This window comes from Panthera onca, chromosome A2 (assembly GCF_046562875.1).
Source record: "Panthera onca isolate mPanOnc1 chromosome A2, mPanOnc1 haplotype 2, whole genome shotgun sequence".
NCBI lineage: Eukaryota > Metazoa > Chordata > Mammalia > Carnivora > Felidae > Panthera > Panthera onca.
The window spans coordinates 82339330-82361912 of record NC_138340.1 but is presented as its reverse complement, the minus strand read 5'-3'; the positions used below and the strand labels follow the sequence as shown (position 1 = coordinate 82361912).

General features: G+C 36.0%; 1 protein-coding gene across 2 annotated transcripts in view; it reads right to left on the bottom strand.

Moving 5' to 3' along the window:
* Positions 1 to 11126: 11126 nt before the first annotated feature.
* PHTF2 (putative homeodomain transcription factor 2) overlaps positions 11127 to 22583 on the bottom strand; it is a 126003-nt gene continuing 114546 nt past the window's right edge. For both annotated transcript variants that reach the window (XM_060632317.3, XM_060632318.3), the window contains 5 exons: positions 21529 to 21615; positions 17772 to 17927; positions 16791 to 16886; positions 14568 to 14693; positions 11127 to 13539 (listed from right to left, as the gene is read on the bottom strand). In XM_060632317.3, coding sequence (XP_060488300.3) covers positions 13519 to 13539; positions 14568 to 14693; positions 16791 to 16886; positions 17772 to 17927; positions 21529 to 21615 — 486 coding nt within the window. In that variant the 3' untranslated portion in view covers positions 11127 to 13518. The remainder of the gene's footprint in view (positions 13540 to 14567; positions 14694 to 16790; positions 16887 to 17771; positions 17928 to 21528; positions 21616 to 22583) is intronic.

Genomic DNA, 22583 nt, shown 5'->3' with positions numbered 1-22583 from the left:
TGAAAGAACAGCATTCCTATTTCATAAACTGAATAGCATAAAGTGAAGAAGCAATTACCATTACTTTTTTTTAGTGTTCCCAGACCCAAAAAAATAACCTGTTTTAGGCTTTTCAGACATCTTAGGGCTCATCTTGCTAATGGATGCACACAATAAATTGAGGACACAGTTCAAAACTACGGCAGCTTGATGCTGAGATGCTGAGTGTGGTCCCCTGGAAGGAGATTGGGAGTACTACTCTTGGGGCTCAGGGTGCCTACTCCTTCTATAACGGCTGCAAAACAAATGTTGAAGGCACTTTCACTTTTCGCCTTTTCTCATTAATAGCCAAAATCCTCTTTGGTTTCTTTTGGTTAGAGGAAACAGGTACTAATGTAGGTCTTTCATAAGAGCAAAGTGGCGTCACACAAACTTTCAAAAAGCAGGGAATACCTGTATAGTCCAACAAAGCTTGATGAACATGAAGAAACAACTTCCTGCTTTGTTTAGACAAAGGCTGAGGGTATGGCGAGCCCTCACAGTGCCATCCAGTATACCATGGTTCCAGCCAACCTATAAACCTGAAACAGTGTTCTCACACTCTAGATCAAAGCAGTTCTCACTGAAATCCAAATAGCTTACAACATCAGACAAGGAAAAGATTAATGATGATGGCAGGGCAAAACCAAGAAGTATTATATAGAAGGGCAGGGACAGAATCCTGAGCACTGATGGACAGATGGCCTCACAGAGCAACACTTGTTCCACAGAGGTGACAAAGGAGGAAAGTGATACAATTCACACATGATGATGTCAATTGCTGATAGTTATAGGATGAGAGGGATTTAGGAGCTGGGGGATGACAGAGGAAGTTTGGAAGAGCCATTGTAGAGAACATACAAATGTACAAGAGACTGATTAAAACAAAACAAACAACCTGTCAAATATACAACTCAAAGGTTCCAGTAAAATCTTGATAAGTGCAATTTGTCAAAAGTCAAGTCAGATGTTCTCGCAACTCAGAGCATGAACAGTGAGCAGACAACTTAAGGTTGAGGGTTGAGACAAGGCAGAAGATAAAAAAGCTCCAGGGTGTTATTAATGAGAGAATCCATATATAAATGAAACAGAGATCTAACAATGGAAAGATATGAATAGAATATACTCCTGAGAATTAAGCAAAATTGTTCATAATTGGATATAACATGTAGGCTTACATAAGAATGAGAAAACTTCCCTGGGGCGCCTGGGTGGCTCAGTCGGTTGAGTGGCCGGCTTCGGCTCAGGTCATGATCTCACAGTCCGTGAGTTCAAGCCCCGCGTCAGGCTCTGTGCTGACAGCTTAGAGCCTGGAGCCTGTTTCAGATTCTGTGTCTCCCTCTCTCTGACCCTCTCCCATTCATGCTCTGTCTCTCTCTGTCTCAAAAATAAATAAACGTTAAAAAAAATTAAAAAAAAAAAAAAAAAAAAAGAATGAGAAAACTTCCCTTCCATATTTTAGTATGCCTGCTTATAAAGAGAAGGAATTAAATGTTGAATCCTTGAAAAGAACTCTTTGTGTATGATCATTTATATGAAGCATAATTATTAATTATGTATCATATTTGACAGATATGCACATGACACCATATGAAATATGAATGGTTTACCTTGGAAATCCTTGTTAATTGTCCTAAGCCATTACTTATTTGAAGAGGAAAAAGAACCGACCTTTCTGCATAACCCATACATGTCAGTTCCTAAGCTAGGTGCTTTCCATATGCTGTCTCATTAATCCTCCTAGTAGCCCTGTAGGATAGATATTAGTATCACTGTCAGTAATTTACAGCTGAGAAAACCAAAACTCACAAATGGGTAAGTAATTTGCCCAAGATTGTAAAACAAGTTTGACTCCAAAGCATATGTACTTTCCAACAAACCACACTGCAGAGAGTTGAACAGGCAGATGTCAAATGACTTCTGATTTTTTCCTACTGCCAAGGCCTATTACTTTATATTATTACCCCACTACAAATGTGGACAGATAACTTATCAGTATCTTTGTTCTCTCCAGAATATTTTCCCATGATTAAGTATTTTAATTATTTTTTAATTTAACATAGTGTAATATTCATTTCAGGTATATGATATACTGATTCAACAAATCCATACATCACCCAGTACTCATGACAAACGCACTCCTTAATCTCCATCACCTATTTGACCCATCCCCTCGCCTACCTCCTGGTAGCCATCAGTTTGTTCTCCATAGTTAAGTCTGTTTCTTGGTTTGCCTCTCTCTCTCTTTTTCCTCTTTGCTTGTTTTGTTTCTTAAGTTCCATATGAGTGAAATCATATGGTATTTCTCTTTCTTTGAATGACTTATTTTGCTTAGCGTAATATTCTCTAGTTCCATCCATGTCATTGCAAATGGCAAGATTTTAATTTTTCATGGCTGAGTAATATTCATATATATGTATGTATATATGTGTATACACACACACACACACACACACACACACACACACACACACACATATTTTTTCTTTATTCATTCATCAGTGGATGGGCACTTGGGCTGTTGTAGATAATGCTGCTATAGACATCAGGGTGCATGTATTTTTGTATTTTTTGAGTAAATACCTAGTACTGCAATTGCAGGATCCTAGGGTAGTTGTAATTTTATCTTTTTGAGGAAACTGTACTATTTTCCACCCTGGCTGCATAAGTTTGCATTCCTACCAACAGGGCAAGAGGGTTCCTCTTTCTCCACATCCTCCCCCAAACCTGCTGTTTCTTGTGTTGTTGACTTTAGACATTCTGACAGATGTGAGATGATATCTTATTGTAGTATTGATCTGCATTTCCCTGATGATGAGTGATGTTGATTGTGCATCTCTTTTATTTTTTGAGAGAGCTGGGGAGGGTAAGAGAGAAAAAGGGAGAGAGAGAATCACAGACAGGCTCCATGCTGTCAGCACAGAGCCCGATGTGGGCCTTGAACTTATGTACCATGAGATCATTACCTGAGCCAAAGTTGGACACTTAACCAACTGAGCCACCCAGGTGTCCCTGAGCATCTTTTCATGTGTCTGCTAGCCATCTGTATGTCTTTGGAAAAATGTCTATTCATGTATTCTACCCGTTTATTAATTGGATTATTCCTTTTTTGGGTGTTAGGTTTTGTAAGTTCTTTATGTATTTTGGATACTAACCCTTTATTGGATATGTCATTTGCAAATATCTTCTCCCATATATAGTAGGTTGCCTTTTAGTTGACTGTTTCCATTGCTGTGCAAAAGCTTGTTATTTTGATATAGTCTTGACAGTGTATTTTTGCTTTTGTTTCCCTTGCCTTAGAAGACCTATCTAGAAAAAAGTTAATACAGATAATGTCAGAGAAATTTCTGCCTGTGCTTTCTTCAAGGACTTTTTATGGTTTCAGGTTCCACATTTAGGTTTTTAATCCATTTTGAGTTTATTTTTGTGTATGGTGAAAGAGAATGGTCCAGTTTCATTCTTTTGCATGTTGCTGTCCACTTTCCCCAACACCATTTGTTGAACAGAGACAGTCTTTTTCCGATTGGCTCTTCTTTCCTGCTTTGTTGAAGATTAATTGATCATATAATTGTGGGTTCATTTCTGGGCTTTCTATTTGTTCCATTGATCTATGTATTTGTTTTTGTGCCAGTACCATGCTGTTTTGATAACTACAGCTTTGTAATATTAACTTAGAAGTCCGGAATTCTGATGTCTACAGCTTTGCTTTTCTAATATTGCTTTGGCTATTCAGGATTTTTGTGTTTCCATACAAATTTTAGGATTGTTTGTTCTAGCTCTGTGAAAAATGCTTATGGTATTTTGATAGGGGTTGCATTTAATGTTTAGATTGTTTTGTATAATATAGACATTTTAACAATATTTGTTCTTCCAACCCATGAGCATGGAAGTTCTTCAATTTCTTTCATCAATGTTTTATAGTTTTCAGAGTATAGGTCTTTCACTTCTTTGGTTAGGTTTATTCCTAGGTATCTCATTATTTTTGGTACAATTGTAAATGGGGTTGATTCCTTAATTTCTCTTTTTGCTGCTTCATTATTGATGCATATAAATGCAGATATTTCTGTACAATGATTTTGTATCCAGCAACTTTACTGAATTGGTGTATCAGTTCTAGCAGGATTTTTGGTGAAGCTGTTAAGGTTTTCTTTTTTTAAATTTTTTTAATGTATATTTATTTTTGAGAGAGAGACGTTGTGAGTGAGGGAGGGGCAAAGAGGGAGGGAGACACAGAGTCTGAAGGAGGCTCCAGGCTCTGAGCTATTAGCACAGGGCCCGACGTGGGACTTGAACTCATGGACCACAAGACCATGACCTGAGCTAAAGTTGGACACTGAACCAACTGACACCCAGGCGCCCCAGCCTTTAAGGTCTTCTATATGTAGAATCCTGTCACCTGCAAATACTGTTAAAGTTTACTTCTTTCTTGCCAATTTGGATGCCTTTTCTTTCTTTTTGTTGTCTGATTGCTGTGGCTAGGACTTCCAGTACCATGTTGAATAGAAGTGGTGAGAGTGGACACCCCTGTCTCATTCCTGACCATACAGGAAAAGCTCAGTTTTCCTCCATTGAGGATGATGTTAGTGTGCATTTTTCATTTAAGGCCCTTAGGATGTTGAGGTATGTTCCCTCTAAACCTACTTTGTTGAGGATTTTTATCATGAATGGATGTTGTATTTGGTTGTATTCAACCAAAATACTTGGAACAATTGAGAGAATAAGGAATATTCCAAAATAATTGGAATAATTTGAGAATAGGGATTCACTTTTCTTTAAATATTTGGTAGAATTTGCCTGTGAAGCCATCTGGTCCTGGACTTTTGTTTTTTGGGAGGCTTTTGATTATGGATTCAATTTCATTGCTGGTTATTGGTCTGGTCAAATTTTCTATTTCTTCCTGTTTTAGTTTTGGTAATTTATGTTTCTAGGAATTTATCCATTTTTTCTGGTTATCCAATTTGTTGGCATATAGTTTTTCATAATATTCCCTTATAATCCTTTGTATATTTGTGGTGTTGGTTGTTTATTTCTCTTCTCTCATTTGTGATTTTATTTGGGTCCTTTCTCTTTTCTTTTTGATAAGCCCGGCTAGAGAGTTATCAACATTACTTTTTCAAATAACTTCTCCAAAGCTCCAGTTTCACTGATCTGTTCTATTGTTTGTTTGTTTTTTTAAGTTTCTATATCATTTATTTCTTCTCTAATCTTTATTATTTCCTTTCTTCTATTGGCTTTAGGCTTTGTTGTTGTTTTTCTAGTTCCTTTAGGTGTAAGGTTAGATTATTTGAGGTTTTTCTTGCTTCTTGAGGTATGCCTGTATTGCTATATACTTCTCTCTTAGAACCACTTTTGCCAAATCCCAAAGGTTTTGGACTGTTGTATTTTCATTTTGTTTCCATGTATTTTTAAATAACTTCTTTGATTTCTTGGTTGACCATTCATTGTTTAGTAGCATGTTATTTAACTTAATGTATATGCAGTCTTTCCAGATGTTTTCTTGTAGTTGACTTCTAGTTTCATAGTGTTGTGGTCAGAAAGGCACATGGTATGATTTTGATCTTCTTGAATTTGTTGAGGCCTGTTCTGTGGCCTAATATGTGATATTATAGAAAATGTTCCATGTGCACTTGAAAAGAATGTGTATTCTGCTGTAGGATGGAATGTTCTGCGTATATCTGTTAAGTCCATCTGGTTCAGTGTGTCATTCAAAGTCATTGTTTCCTTGTTTATTTTGTTTAGATGATCTTTCCGTTGATGTAAGTGGCATGTTCAAGTCCCATGCTATTATTGTATTATTATCAATTACTTCCTTTGTTATTGTTTTATGTATTTGGGTGCTTCCATGTTGGGTGTATAAATATTTACAATCATCGTATCTGCTTGGTGGATTACCCTCTTTATTATTACATAGTGCCCTTCTGTGTCTCTTGTTACATTCTGTTTCAATGTCTAGTTTGTCTGATATAAGTATTGCTACTCTGGTTTTCTTTGGACATCGATTTGCATGATAAATGTTTCTCTATCCCCTCACTTTTATTATTCTTTTTTAAATTTTATTTAAGTAATCTTTACACCCAACATGGGGCTCAAATTCATGACCCCAAGATCAAGAGTCACATGTTCTTCCAGCTGAGGCAGCCAGATGTCCCCATATCCCCTTACTTTTAATATGCAGGTGTCTTTAGGTCTAAAATGAGTCTCTTGTAGGCAGCATATACATAGGGTTTTTTTTTTTTTAATCCATTCTGACACCCTGTTTTTTTTTTATTTTTTATTTTTTAAAATTTACATCCAAATTAGCATGTAGTGAAACGATTTCAGGAGTAGGTTCCTTAGTGCCCCTTGCTCAAATAGCCCACCCCCCCTTCCACAACCCCTCCAGTAACTCTCAATTTGTTCTCCATATTTGATTCTCTTCTGGTTTGTCCCCCTCCCTGTTTTTATATTATTTTTGTTTCCCTTCCCTTATGTTCATCTGTTTTGTCTCTTAAAGTCCTCATATGAGTAAAGTCATACGATTTTTGTCTTTCTCTGACTGACTCATTTCACTTAGCATAATACCCCCCAGTTCCATCCACGTAGTTGCAAATGGCAAGATTTCATTCTTTTTGATTGCCGAGTAATACTCCATTGTATATATACACCACTTCTTCATCCATTCATCCTTCGATGGACATTTGGGCTCTTTCCATATTTTGGCTATTGTTGATAGTGCTACTATAAACGTGGGGGTGCATGTGTCCCTTCGAAACAGCATACCTGTATCCCTCGGATAAATACCTAGTAGTGCAATTGCTGGGGTCATAGGGTACTTCTATTTTTAAATTTTTGAGGAACCTCCATACTGTTTTCCAGAGTGGCTGCACCAGCTTGCATTCCCACCAGCAATGCAAAAGAGATCCTCTTTCTCTGCATCCTCACCAACCTCTGTTGTTGCCTGAGTTGTTAATGTTAGCCATTCTGACAGGTGTAAGGTGGTATCTCGTTGTGGTTTTGATTTGTATTTCCCAAATGATGAGTGATGTTGAGCATTTTTTCATGTGTCAGTTGGCCATCTGGATGTCTTCTTTGGAGAAGTGTTTGTTCATGTCTTTTGCCCATTTCTTCACTGGATTATTTGTTTTTTGGGTGTTGAGTTTAAGAAGTTCTTTATAGATTTTGGATACTAACCCTTTATCTGATATGTCATTTGCAAATATCTTCTCTCATTTTGTCGGTTGCCTTTTAGTTTTGCTGATTGTTTCCTTTGCTGTGAAGAAGTTTTTATTTTGATGAGGTCCCAAGAGTTCATTTTTGCTTTTGTTTTCTTTGCCTCTGGAGACATGTTAAGAAGTTGCTGTGGCCAAGATCAAAGAGGTTTTTGCCTGCTTTCTCCTTGAGGATCTTGATGGCTTCCTGACACCCTGTTTTTTGATTGAAGTGTTTAGTCCATTTACATTCAAAGTAATTATTGATATACATATGTATTTATTATCATCTTATTACTTGTTTTGTGGTGGTCTCTGGAGATTTTCTTTGATCCTTTCTTGTCTTTCTATCTTTCACGTTTTGCTAATTTTCTTTAGTGACATATTTGGATTTCTTTCTCTTTATTCTTTCCATGTTTATTAGTGGTTTTTGATATATGATTACTATTAGATTTGTATATAACCTTTTCTTTATATAGCAGTGTATATTAAGTTGATGGCTGTTTAGGTTTGAACCCATTCTTTTCTTCTTTCCTCCCCATGTTTTAGGTATATGTTACATTTTACATCCTTTATGCGTGTGTGTGTGTGTGTGTGAATTTCTGACTGATTTTTTACAGAAATACTCATTTTTACTGCTCTTGTGTTTCCTACTGTTATGTTGTCACTTTTGGTCTCCTCTTTCCATTCCAAGAGTCCCCTTTAATATTCCTTGCAGGGCTGGGTTAGTGGTCACAAACTAGTTTTTGTTTGTCTGGGAAACTCTCTTATTTTGATTTTTAAAAAATGTTTATTTATTTTTGAGAGACAGAGCATGAGTGGGGGAGAAGTAGAGAGAGAGGGAGACACAGAATCTGAAGCAGGTTCCATGCTCTGAGCTGTCAGCACAAAGCCCAACGCTGGGCTGGAAACCATGAACCGTGAGATCACAACCTCAGCTGAAGTCGGACACTAACCGACTGAGCCCAACCCAGGTGCCCCTCCTTCTATTTTTAATGACAGCCTTGCTGAATAGAGTATTCTTGGCTGTGATTTTTCCCATTAAGCAGTTTGAATATATCATGCCACTCCCTTGTGCCTTAACAAGTTTCTGTAGAAAAATCTGCTATCTTTATGGGTTTTCCTTTATAAATCACTATCTTTTGTCTTACTGCTTTTAAGATTTTTCTTTATCACTATATTCTGCAAATTTAATTACACTATGTCTTCATGTGGGCCTGCTTTTGTTCATTTTGATGGGAGTTCTCTGTGCCTCCTGGATATGGATGTCTGTTCCCTTCCCCAGATTAGGGAAGTTTTCAGCTATTATTTCTTCAAATAAATTTTCTGCCCTCTTTTCTCTCTTCCTCTTCTGGGACTCCTATAATACAGATATTATTATATTCGATGGAGTCAGTTCCCTAAGTCTATTCTCATGTTGCATAATTCTTTCTCTTACTCAGCTTCATTGCTTTCCATTACTTTGTCTTCTAGATCATTAATTCGTTCCTCTGCTTCTTCCAACCCACTGTTCATGGCATCACGTGTGTTTCTAATCTCATTTATTTCACTCTTCATCTCTGATTCTTTTTTAACTTTTTTATCTCTGTGGTAAGGGTCTTATTGATGCCTTCCATCCTTTTCTCAAGTCCAGTGAGTATACTTATTATCATTGCTTTAAATTCCCCATTGGGCATGTTACTTATATCTGTTTCATTTAGATCTCTGGCCGTGGCCTTATCTTGTTCTTTCAATTGGGATAAATTCCTCCGTCTTCTCATTTTGTCTAGTTTCCACCTGCTTCTCTATGTTAGAAAAGCCAGTTGTGTCTCCTACTCCTGAAAGTAATGGCCTTATGACGAAGTCATGTAGTGCCCAGGGCCTGGCACTTTAGGAGTGTCTCCAGTATGTGCCATGTGCTCTCTCCTGTTGTGTTCTGGATGCTCTATCCTTCAGGCCAGTTGTCTGCTGAGGCTCTCCTTGTTTGCTGTGGGCACTATTTGGTCCCTGGCCTGAATGTGGTGAGCTTCAACTAGGTGTGATCTGGTCTGCTTGTGAAATGAGACCTGTCACCACCTCCACTGTAAATGAGGCCCTGCAAAACTCTCTGGTCAGGAGATGTGCAGGCAGGGGTTTGTGTTGGTCTTCTTAAGGAGGGGCTCGCTGTACTGGGACTGAGGTAAATGTGACTGAGAATGGCAGTTCCACCAGAGTACAGGGGGTGGGCCTTAGATAAGCAAGTTAGGCAGCCAGTGTCCACAATGTGTTGCGTCCCACAGGTAACTCTGTGTTTATGCTGAAGGGCAGGGGAGGAGAAATGGTGCTGGCCAATTTTTCTTCCAGGAGAGGTGTCCCCGTGAACACTGCCACTCAGGGATATGCTCCAAATAGTCTTCACACCATGTGCTCCCGGTGTTCTTCAGGTCAGTTTCCACACTGTATATACCCCTGTATTGTTTGCTTGCCTTCTCTCTAGGAGCAGCACAGTGCTCTCCAGGCTCTATCCCAGCCAAGCCTGCTCATCTTTAAAACTTCAGGCCTTAAGCCCCACTGGTTGCAAGAACTCACAAAATTCAGCCCCTCTCACTTTCCAAGCCAATGGCTATGGGGAAACATTCTTCTTGTGTGTTCCCCTGTGCATTCCTCTCCCTTTCGCCCTTCTGTGTGACTATGGCTGTCTCCCCTCTGCAACATCCAAAATCCATTTCTCTGAACTTCCTACCTTCTTCAATGTGGCCTCTTCTCGACCTTCAGTTATGGAATTTGTTCTGCCAGTCTTTAGGTCAATTTCTGGGGTATTTAGGATGACTTGACAGTTATCTAATTGTATTCATGGGATGAGACAAGCCTAGGGTCCTCCTACTCTTCCATCTTCTTTGTCTCTATAGAATATACTTTCAAAGGGAATAAAAGAAAATGTGGGTTTTATCATTAACAAAGTATAGCAACCTTGGGCAAGCTTCCTAACCACTTTTGTGACGACAGGTTTTTTATCTGATAAGGACGTTGGACTAGGTGGTGTCTAAGGGCCTATGTGACTCATTCATTCATTCATTCAATAGACTGAGATTTTTCTATGTATCAGGTACCATTTTATGTGCTAGGAATACAGTGGTGAATGCAGTTAAAATCTCATGGAATTTACATTCTACAAAATTCCTGATCATAAGGTAGTAATTCTCAAGGTGGTGAGGAGTGACAGGTGGGACAAATTTTCCAAGTCACTTGGGGAACACTTTTTAAAAAATATACTGCCTCCTAGATCCACAGTCTCACCCCCAGTAGGTAGGCTCTGTGAGGAGCCAGTGCTATTGATAAGCATTTGAGGTATCCTTTGTACAGACTTGGCAGAAAAAGGGTTGAGAATCAGTGTTCTAAATGATACGGCAATTCAAAGACATGCCAGCCATATGCTCTATTTTGCATTCTGAAGGGAGACTCATTGAAAGAGCCAATTCCAAGCTTAAGGTAAGTTGCAAAGTGCAATTGAATTAAAAGTCCCTGATTAATTAAAGTCCTATGAACACTTGTACCAATCAATAGAAATATTAGAATGCTTACCCATCTTATTTTTGGCCATGATCTCTCATGCTGAACTCATGTGGCAAACTGTTTGATTAAAAATACCACTATCCTTCTGACAATGAGCTTTAATATCCCAGGCCATGGCCAGTTTTCTGTATTTAAATACAAACAAATAAGCAAAAAAAAAAAAAAAAAAAAAAAAAAAATTAATGACATCATAGCATTTTGGTGGCGGAAGATATTCTTTCATGTTGAGAATCATAACAAAATCTTAAATGTCGGGAAGTTTTAAAAAATTTATTTCCACTCGTCTGAAATCTAAGAGTGATAACTAAAGTTTATGCTATAGTAAATACAACATTACCATAGAAATATATATGAATTTAAAATGAAAAGAAAACAACAGAAAACCTTCAGTTTAACACTGTCAGCATAGAATATTTTATTTTAAACTTGCTGTTCAAACGTTCAATTACAACACATGTGGCAAAGAAACAACAGTTAACACACAACATCTGCCACAATTCTATCTCTGAACTGCCTTTTCTATATTATGTGATATGTTACAATTTCTTTCAATTTCTTACATTCATGGTATTCTTAAAGGCAGCAAATGTCAATTTTTTCTGCTTTGAAAACAATTCCATTAATATTTTGAAATTGCTTAAAATGACAACTTTTTCCTTTTGGTATTCTATTGCTGCCCACATTAGAGACATAATTCATAGTATTTATAGGTTGTTGAGAGGTATACTGTACTCAATAAATCAACTCCCAACTCTAAGTTAAAATGAACTTCAATCCAAAACAAGCATTTTCCTAAATCAGTATACTCAGCTACCTTTCTCAAAAATATTTCCATTCTGAAATAAGTTTTTTTTTTTTTTGTGAGATACAATAGTTTCATCTTTTATTCCTAACAGAACTCATGCTGTACTTTTTTTTCTCAAAATATATTTGATATATTCTGTGCAAAATGTTAAGTTCTGTATAGGTATGTACCTTATTCTGAAAAAGTTTATAAAATATAATTCCTAAAAACAACCTCAACATTAGACAATAGAGGAAGAAGAAACATATCAAACAAAGCCTAAGTTTCCACATGAGAAAATAAGTATGTTCTTAAAGCTCCAGTAATACATTCCTTGAAAGAACTCAGAATGCACTTTGGTCATTATTAAACATAGGAGAACATAGGTAATAAAACAAATTGCTTTTGTTGTTTTCTACATAAAGAAAATATACTACACAATGAGGCTGATCAAAAGGAATGGTAAGAGCAAAGTGATATTATGACATGGCTCTGTTCTCTACACATTCCTGATCTTAAGATTATGATTTGGGGATTAAAACTGCACCAATCAAATAAATCATTTACAATTAATTATTTTAATAAATTCCCTAAAACATGGTAAAAAATGTGAGGATATTCAACATGATATACCTTGCACCAAGAAAATTCTATACTGTTTCAAATAAATTCTTTGTTTTAGAAACTAGATACCCAGTTAAAAAAAAATTGCAAAAACATTTCATGTTTTATGTAATTCCTAATATATTCTTGATTGTACAAATGTAACAACTTAAAATCAAGGTCCAATGTAAGATATCACCATATTTGCCCTATCTACCTAACATGCCAACATGATATGTTCTCATTTGGACACTTGGCAAATTGTGTGTGCATGTGTATGTGGGGGGAGTAGGTAACTTTCCAGGTTAAAAGCATCTAAAATAGCCCTTATAAAATTGGAGGTGAGGGGGATGCACCAGGTTAAGTTTAGAGGATAGAATTTGCAAACTGAAGCTCTTTTCTGAAAATTTGGATATAGTTTTATAACTAGCAATCAAAGGAATATTTTATTGGTTCTTAACCTTGTTCTTAAGTTGTTCATTTGAGTGTGTATACACTATAGTGTACCATGGGGAGAAAATTATTTTACTTGAGTAAACATAATAATGTACTTTAGTAATATCAATAGGCACTTCACTTGTGAGATGAGTGTATACCTCACTCAAAAGGATACCATATCATGCCCTAGTACACTATAACATACCCCATATAAAGATACGCATTAAAAGTAACAATTTTAAAAAGTGCACATTTTGAGCATGCACAGTTGGAGCTGTGCAAACAGCCCAGTGTTTCAAATAAATACAATTATTACTAGTTAATTTTTATCAAAATATCTTACAGTATGGTAACCATTTACAATTATTGCTCTATTAAGAGTTTTATCATCAAAGAGCACTTGTTGACCTGTTATGTAATACCATATATATTAATACTGAAGGGTGTGTAACTGCAGCTTAATCAGTTCAGATCCTGGCATTGTTCCAAAATAATTCAAGCGAAACCCTGACTGGATCTTGATTCACCAAAGAACACACTTTATGTGTTTAGCTGAGTCCAATGCAATATTCCAAGTTAAAGAAGTTTTCCTCAAGTAAGGCAAGTTCACGGCATTGATGGAGAAACGGGGCTTAGCAATGGCTTCTATTCTCACGATTTGTTATTTTGTCAATTATTTATGAACAATTACCAGGATCTCAAGTATCTGGATATCAGTTTTATCACCCTTTCGACAACTAAGTACATCAATGCTAAAAATAAAATATAAAGACTAAAATAAATGTAAAAAACAGTGAACAAGTAAAATAAATATAAGAATTGCACAAGACAGTCTGATGTAAACACTTCGATTTCCCAGCTGAGACTCCTGAAGCAAAGAGTCAGTGACTGCTTTCAGGCAGCTTAGTTGGTACTCTTATTCTGGAAAAGAGGCTACATCTTCTTTTCTCTGCATTGTCATGATTTAATCTTCCACAGCTAGTGAAAAAATAATAGAAGTAGTAACCATTAGAGTCAGTTTTTTTTTTAAATGTTTTTAAATGTTTTTTATTTATTTTGGAGACAGAAAGAGTGTGCGCTTGAGCGGAGGGCAGGGCAGGGAGAGGGAGGGGGACAGAGGATCTAAAGCAGGCTTCACGGCAACAGCAACAAGCCCAATGCAGGGCTCCAACTCATGTACCACGAGATCATTACCTGAGCAGAAGCTGGAAGCTCAAACAACTTAGCCATCTGGGCACCCCTAGAGTCAGTTTTAATACTGTAACTTATAAATTATATTACATAATGCTATTATCTAAATTTCATTCATAAACAAGTATAGGTTCTACTATTTTAAACTCTTTTATCCTTGCATTTTCAAGAGTAACTCACCTTAAATAAAAAAGTAAAAATCAGATTTCCCTTGCTTTCTTTTACTGGGAAGTAGCAATATACATATACCACTTGTTTAATATGAATAATCTACACCTTACTCACTAAGAGTTGTGCATATGCTGGGGGATATATGCATTGCTGTATAATAAATAACTTTTGGCCAAAAAAAGAAATAAGGCTCTTCTTTTCCTTTTTTATCACCTAAATTAGATTCAGATTATGAGTAAAAAATGAATACCTTATTCTATACAAGAATCCTATTTGTATGAATACTGTTCCAAATTAGGAGTTCCATGAGCATTATAAACCAAGAAAATTATTCATTCTTTGTGCACAATATTATGAAAATGATTTCACCACTGTGCATTCGAGATCTCAAAAGACGGACAGGGTAAAATAAATGTCACAAGGTGTCACAGGGCACTAAGAAATAAAAATATACCTGGAAGGGGCACCTGGGTGACTCAGTCAGTTGAGTGTCTGACTCTTGATTGTGGCTCAGGTCATGATCTCACAGTTGTGAGATCGAGCCCCACCTCAGGCTCCATGCTGCATGTGGAGCCTGCTTAAGATTCTCTTTCTCTCTCTCTCTCCAAAAAGAAAAAACAACATAAAAACTTGGAAACTCTTACCTTTAAATTAAATCCAAGCAAGTCACTGATAACGCCAGAAACAGCGGACAGGATGACAACCTGGGTGATGTTATAAAGCAGTGGATTCATTGTAAGCCCATATAATCTAAAGGGACTGTCCAATTCCTAGCAAAAGAAAAAACATAAAACAAAAAACATGAGCCCAGAAATACATTAAGAATCAAGAGTTAAACTAATTCAGGGCAATATACAATGAGAATTTTTGAAAAAAACTTTCATAAAACAGTTACAAATTGTGGATAGTTTTAGAAAGGATAAACTTGGTTAAACTTAAACTATATATATATATGTATATTATATATATATACTTTCAGGTTTTTCTTTTTCTTAGAAGTGACTTCCATTAAAAGAACTCTGTGATCTAAATTTGTAACTGCAATTTCCGTCTCAAATGAATGACTAGTAAAGTACTGGTCTAATAATTACCAAGAGGTATGAAAACATTTTCTAGTATAAGAACAAAAAATGTAAGAGAATAATACCTTTTTGCACAAGAATTAGAAAAGTAGCCAAATTTTCTGCTATTATTAATACATACACAAAACTCCCTTTAAGACAATTACTTTTCAAATATAAGAATTAATTGATTCAAAGATTTAAAATTCTATGATTTATTTATTCTCAGATTCAAAGTTATATGGCAGGCCCTGTGTTAAGCTCTAGGAAGTCAGGATTTAGTCCCTGTGCTGACAGACCTTACAGTTGAATAGACATACAAATAAATAATTAATTGTGTCTCCCATAAAAGAGCTACGTATTAAAAAACGCAGTGGGTCCTAGAGGAAGGTGCTCCTAAAACTTAGTGGGAGGAGGTAATAGATATTCCATAAGACACATGAAAACATGGCATCTTTGAATGGCTACAGGTTGCCCAGCATTGTTAGGGGCCAACTGCAAGGAAAGAAATCCTTCAAATTTGTAAAACGGGCTACTTAGGTAAGGGTTATTCTTTACACAAATCGTACTAACAGAATGAATTTAATCAGGAAGAGTGTATCAGATGTGCACATGAGAAAGGTCACAGGCAGTAGGGAAGCACTGTGGAAAACGCGCTGGAGAACAGGGAGACTAGAAGCAGGAAGGCCTGCTTTGTTCAATGGATCAAAGCTCAAGTGAGAGACAATGAGGGCCTGACCTAGGATAGTACTGATAGGGAAGCGGAGATGAACTAGAGGATATTGGAGAGGTTAAATCAATGGGCCTGAGAATTTCTTGGCAGTGAAGAGTGACAGAGAAAAACCAATCTATATTAACTCCCAGGTTTCTGAGTAGAAGATTGTATATGACTGTGTGTGATCAAAAAGGATCACATTGTTGTGCTTTGTACTTTAGTTTCTCAAATTTCCCTCTACTCTGGGATTGAAGCTGCTTGTAAGTCTCATCCTGTCTAGCATGGTGCCTACACTCTGAAGATATTCAACACATACGTACCAGACAAGCCCACCCGCCTCTCTTCTGAACCTTGCTTGTCAAGGCCTATTATATACTGTGAGGCAGTACCTAATTAAGACTTTTTAATTGACTGAAGAATTAAACGTAATACTGAGAAACTACTAATTTTACACCATTCTCTGAAAACATTATATTCAATTTGTTACAGAAATTGAGATTTTAAAAAACATTTTCCTTTTAAGAAAGAAAAACATTACTAACACTGCAAAGCAATGCTAGAAATATTTTATCAAATTACCTCCAAAGAGTATTATTATGACATCAAATATTTTGAAATTATATTTTTTGTTACCAAAAATGATTCGAAAATTTAAAGGTTTATTGGTGATATATATTTATTATAATTACTCTGTATTACTAATTTTTAAGCTAACTCAGGCCACGCAGAAGACTGCTCTGAGAAATACAAAATGAGAAAATTTCCAAATTAACACCAAATCTCCCTTTTTGAAACCTATTTTAAGTACTAGGAGGCAAAATTTCCAAAGATACCAACCTCTAAATACTTTAAACATTAAAGTCTTAGATTTTCAAAAGTTATTAAAATTTCAAAATGATATGATTTGGATCACACTGGTTAGTTTTACAATAAGTAAAATGTACATGACATGAATGTGTTCAAATATAATTTGGAAACAATTTGGATAATCATAAAAACCAAACATAAGATAGGATCTGCAAACAAAAGACTAAGATAAAATGTCAGAACAGCATATTCCACATTATATCCATTTTCAGTTTTATTTTTACCTTTAGCAGTTTAGTAGCCAGCTTTAAAACATTATTCACTAGTGTCAGTTCCTCTTTTTTGTTAGGTTTCTTCTCCATTTTCAAGTAGAGGTTTATCTTTTATAAAAAAAGGAATGAAAATGAGGAATGAATAGTTAAAAATACTTAAAATTACAACAAATATTCATTTTTAAAAGGAACTGAAAGACAGTCACTAAAACATTCATGGTGCTTCTCCGGGTATTGAGATTATAGATGACATTAATATTCTCCTTCATACTTTACTGTATATTCCAAATTTCTTACAGTAAACATTTTATAATAAAATTTTAAACTTTTCAGATTAAAGCTGACACAAGAAAGGAAAACTCGATTTCATTATTTAATAGGTGAAATACTTTACACTCCTAGAGCCAAAACAAACAAAAGAGTAAGTAATAACTAAAGTAGATCAATTGGTTTGTTTGCTGCTCTCCCCTTTCCCTTTAATTGAGCTCATGTGACAGGATTACTGATTTTTAAAAATCATACTTTCCCTGGCAAAACTACTCAAAACATTTTCACTTGCAGTAAGTTTCTTTGAGTAATTCCTATGGAATGGTAAGGAAAATATTAAACAAATTAATACACAACAAAGTCAACCATCAAAACTCTTATGCTTTATCCTTCCTACTGAATAAAAATTCCTACTTCTTCAAATATGGCTCTGCTAGACTGCCAAGCAAACATATCCCACTAATGGTTTAAAGTTCATCACTTCTATAAATAGTACTTGCTTCTTGTCAAATCAAAGTGAAACAGAAAAACAACAGGTCAGATTTGAAAGCCATATCAAGGCAGGAACATTGAAGAAAGGCTCATGTCCTATCAAATGTCAAGTTTTTCTTTGTAACACAAAAGCAATCTAAAAACAGGTTCCTAAAAAACCGCAAGTAAATGAAAAGATTTTTAGTTTAATATGTAGATTATAGGCATTAACTTATAATAAACATGCATTCTCACCTGTTCAGTAAGTAATATTGAGGTATTGCTATATTTTTTACTTGTCTCTGATCCAAGGGTAACAAATCTTAGGAGAAAAAGTGTTAACGAGATGCACCAGATTACTAGTTCCCAATTGTAGTGACAATCAAGGAAGATCTCATGCACGTGAAGCAACTAAAAGTGTACGAAAAAGGCAACATGAAGCAGCAATGTGATTGAAACAATTTCTTTTTTAAAGGAAATAACATTTTATTTCATACAAATTGATCACAAATATAGTATTTTTATTTTAAAAACATTCCACATTTATTATGAAATATTTCAAACACATCAATAATGTAATCAAAACCCATGACGAGAAGGTAGAGAGGGTAACTGCCTTACTCCCAATTTTAAAGTAAATACCCCTAAGGTACTAAATATCGTATGTACAACGTCTGCTTTAAATTTTTAAAGATATACTTTAAGATTAAGAATAGTACTTTCCAGTCATTGTATTATGAATCTCCACTGAAATTCACCAATTTGTTTTCTGCATCTGTTAAGATGATCATATGTTTTTTCCCTTTTTAATCAACTACAGGAGCTCAAACCAGATTTGTGAGTTGAAAATCTTTGCATTCCGGGTATAAACTATATTGGTCATGGCATATTTATTGTTATTAAGTTGCTGGCTTCATCTTCCTAGTATTTTGCATTGAAGTTAATAAGGAAAATTAGCTCACAGTTTTCCATTTTTATACTGTCTCTCCAGTCAATTGGTGTCAAGATTCTATTAGTCACAAAATGAGTTGGGGAATAATCCCTTTTTTCTACTCTCGAGGTGTTTTGTGTAAGATTAGAATTACTGTTTATTTGAATAATTGGCAAAATTCAACTGTAAAACCACATGGGTCTAGAGGATTTTTGCTGGTGGCAAAGTTTTAAACTATTGAATCAATACTACTTTGTAGTTACAGGTCTCCTCAGGTTTTCAGTTTTTGAGTCAGATTTAGTACATTATGCATTTGTACAAATTGTCCACCTAGGTTTTCAACTTTAATGATATAAAGTAATTTATACTAGCATTCTTTAAACAATTTCTCAACTGTGTCAGTAGCTTACAGTTTAATACACTATGCTTTCTAAATATTTGTTATTTACATGCTTTAAAATTTCCAAATGTATGAGTTTTTTTGCTGCTGTCATTGTTTTCTACCGTAACTGCATTACTGTTAGATTAAGTGGTCTACATTGTCTCAGCTGAGAATTACTTTGTGTCCAAGTACATAGGAAAGTTTTGTAAACTGTCCTTGTGTTTGAAAAGAATATGTATTCTCTAATTTTAGAACAAAATTTAAACTATCTTGTTTAGGTACATATCTTCATTGTTTTTTGTTTGTTTGTTTTTTGTCTGTTTAATCTATCAATTACTGAAAGAAATGTGTTAAAACCTTCCAATGACTGGGGCGCCTGGGTGGCTCAGTCGGTTAAGCGGCCGACTTCGGCTCAGGTCATGATCTCGTGGTCCATGAGTTCAAGCCCCGTGTCGGGCTCTGTGCTGACAGCTCAGAACCTGGAGCCTGTTTCAGATTCTGTGTCTCCCTCTCTCTGACCCTCCCCCATTCATGCTCTGTCTCTCTCTGTATCAAAAATAAATAAACATTAAAAAAAAAAAATTAAAAAAAAAACCTTCCAATGAGGTTTTTAAAAATAACTTCTTAGTGTTATTGATTTTGGCTATCTGTACATATATTTTGAAGTTACTGGATTACATGCATACAAGCTGAGAATTATAAGACCTTGATGAATTATTCTTTTAATTTTTGTCACGCTTCCCTTTATCTAAACCCCATTGAACTTAGATTACAGTCATTTCATCTGATATTAATATGAACTCACCAGCTTTCTTATAGCTAGTATTTGCCTGCCTCTTCATAAGAGACAGAACTACTACAGGATGTACTTCAGGAACATGGAAATTAAACTTGGAACAAAAGGCTAACATGCAATAAGGAACTGTAAGTAAAGAAATCAGTCTTTTCCTCCTGGTTGCTTTTACGATTTTTCTCTCTGTTTTGGTGTTCTGTAGTTCTTCCACAATGTGTCTTGAGTGTAGATTTATATTTATTGCTCCTTCTTATTCTTGTTGTGCTTCCTAAATCCGAAGTTAAGGTCTTAGCAACACAGAAAAACTGTTAGCCATTATCTCTCCAAATATTGCTCTCCTCCTTTCCATCTGGAATTCCTATGGATATATGTTGGCTCTCCCATGTTTCAATCTCCTTTTCATATTTCCATCTCTTTATCTCTGTCCTATATTTTGGGTAGCTTCTTCCATTTCCCATTCACTATTTTTAGCTGTCTTCAATCTGCTATTTTTTATTGTGTTGTTAATGTCAATAACTGAATTTTTCGTTTCTCTGAAGTGCTGTCAGTTCTTTTTCAAATCTCTCTGTTCTTTTTTCATAGTGTTATCTGTGTCTTTATCTTATAGTTCTTATCTGATCAGTTTATCATCTGAGGCAGCTGGAGACCTAATCTCCTGCTTGTTGGTTCACTGACTGGCTCAACATGGATGGTTTCTTCAGTGTTTTGAAACCTCAAGAGGCTTCATCTGTGGACATCCTGAGGCCTAGGCTGAAGTCACATTCCCCAAGAACCAATCTTGGTTTTGCTTCTGCCAAATATCCTAGGACCGCTTTTTATATTAACTTCTTGACATGGAGATAACAGGACAAGATCTGTAATGCACATTTTAAACCCTGAACCTCTAATAAGGGCAGACCTACAGTTACATATTCTTAGGGCAGAGACTTATCCCCCCATTCTAGTCAGAGTCCAGGCAGAGTTAGATGAGCTTTCTTATTATCCTCCTGGGCTGGTGGACAGGTTGTTTTTCTTATTCTACCTTTTCATGGAGACCATAGTCCCGTAAGAGGTCTGGTTTACGGGGGGGAGCATGTATAAGGGTGTATGCAGGCTGAGGCCTCATCTTCTGTCCTCTTGTGGGCCTAAATCTCAAGTCTCTAGGATACGAAGATTGACAGTGTACCTCACCTCCTCATCCTAGCGCTCTCACAGCATTAACACATATACTTAACTGCTCTGTTTTTTAGCTTTATCTTCATTTTTGGCCCCTTACTGTCTTATAAACTCAGATATGCATGTAATATGTACATAGAAGAGCTTATATATGAATATTAAACAGCTAAGTTTCCACCCACCCTCTGGACTATACAGTATTTTAAAGCAGAAGAATCTTCAGGTAATCTAGGATGTCACAGTACTTGAAATGGAAGTTTAATTTTATAACACAGAATATCCTGAGATACTTCTGTGCTTCCTGACTAGTCTTGGACAACGAGAGTTCTTTCTCAGAGCCTGAGGCAGTCATGTCACAGCGACGATTCAGATATAAAATGAAAGAATACTACATGTGAATAAAGCAGAGATTTGTGAAAAACAGTCTGAAACAATATTGCAATTCTAGCCACTAATAAGTTTGTTTTGGGAAATAAAGATAACCAGGTAAGTGACTGAGAAAAAGTAATTACTATATATTCAATCAATAGACATCTGAGACTATGCTAGCCACTGTTCATGACACAGAGATGAATAAGACACATTTATTTATTCTACTGAAAAAAAACCTGCAAAAGGTCAATTTCAAAACTTGTACAACTAGGCTTCCTTATAATATTATTACTGTGGTTGTTTATTATTAGAAAGCCTTCTGGAGCCTAATAATTATAGATATGATTATCTACTTTCTACACAGAACAAGTCAACTCACCTGGGCACAACAGATAAATACAACTGATATAGTCAACAAGAAAGCAGATGAAACTATAACATCAACTGATCGCTGAGGACCTCGACGCTGGGGAAAAAGAGGAAAAATGCTTTTAAATATATTTACTAATTAGCAGCTAATTCCATGCTTTCAATTAAAGTGTTGATCCCTCCCTGCAGGTTGATCATAGCTTACAATGTTGAAAATATACCTAATTTGTTGGATGAATTTTAATTACAAAGTGTTACTATTTCCTGAGGATTTGCAATACAGTAAACATGGTGAATACATAGCATAAAATTCTTAGCATAACTTCCACATTTTTCATTTCCTTTCATTCCAAATATTTTGTCAAACACTAATCATTTATTCAACAGATATTTCTTGAGCACCTTCTCAGAATGAGGCGCTGTGCTGGGCACTGAAAATACAGCACAGAACAAAACACACACGGTCCCTACCTTCACAGGAAGTAGCAGGAAGTCAGACATCAAGCTTATAGCCACAGATATATGTGATCAGTTGTAATAAGTGCTATAAAGGAAAGGTAAAGGATGCTCGGAGAAAACTGGTAGAGAATTTGGTTTAAGTATCACTTCCTTAAGGAGATCTTTCCCAGGCCCACACTCCTAACTCTTACAGGCAAGTTAGGAAGATAACCTGGGAAGATCTTCCTGATACTGTGATATTTATACCAGAATAGGGTGCTCAGGTATGATAGCACATGGCAGTGTTCCTGGCAGAAGGAAGGACAAGTGCAAGAGCACAAAACAGTAAAAATAATATTGCATTCAAAGAACTGAAGCAGTCTGGTATGGCTGGAATGCAGAGAGGAAAGTGTTTCAAAATGAGACAAGGGAGACAGGATATCCTCAGGGGCTAGGTCACGAAGGGCATTGATAAGCCCTGTTCAGATTTTGTCCTTTAAGAGCAATGGAGAACCCTCAGAAAGTTTTAAGAATCACATAATGAAGGGCACCTGGGTGGCTCAGTCGGTTAAGCATCCGACTTCGGCTCAGGTCATGATCTCACAGTCTGTGAGTTCAAGCCCCGTG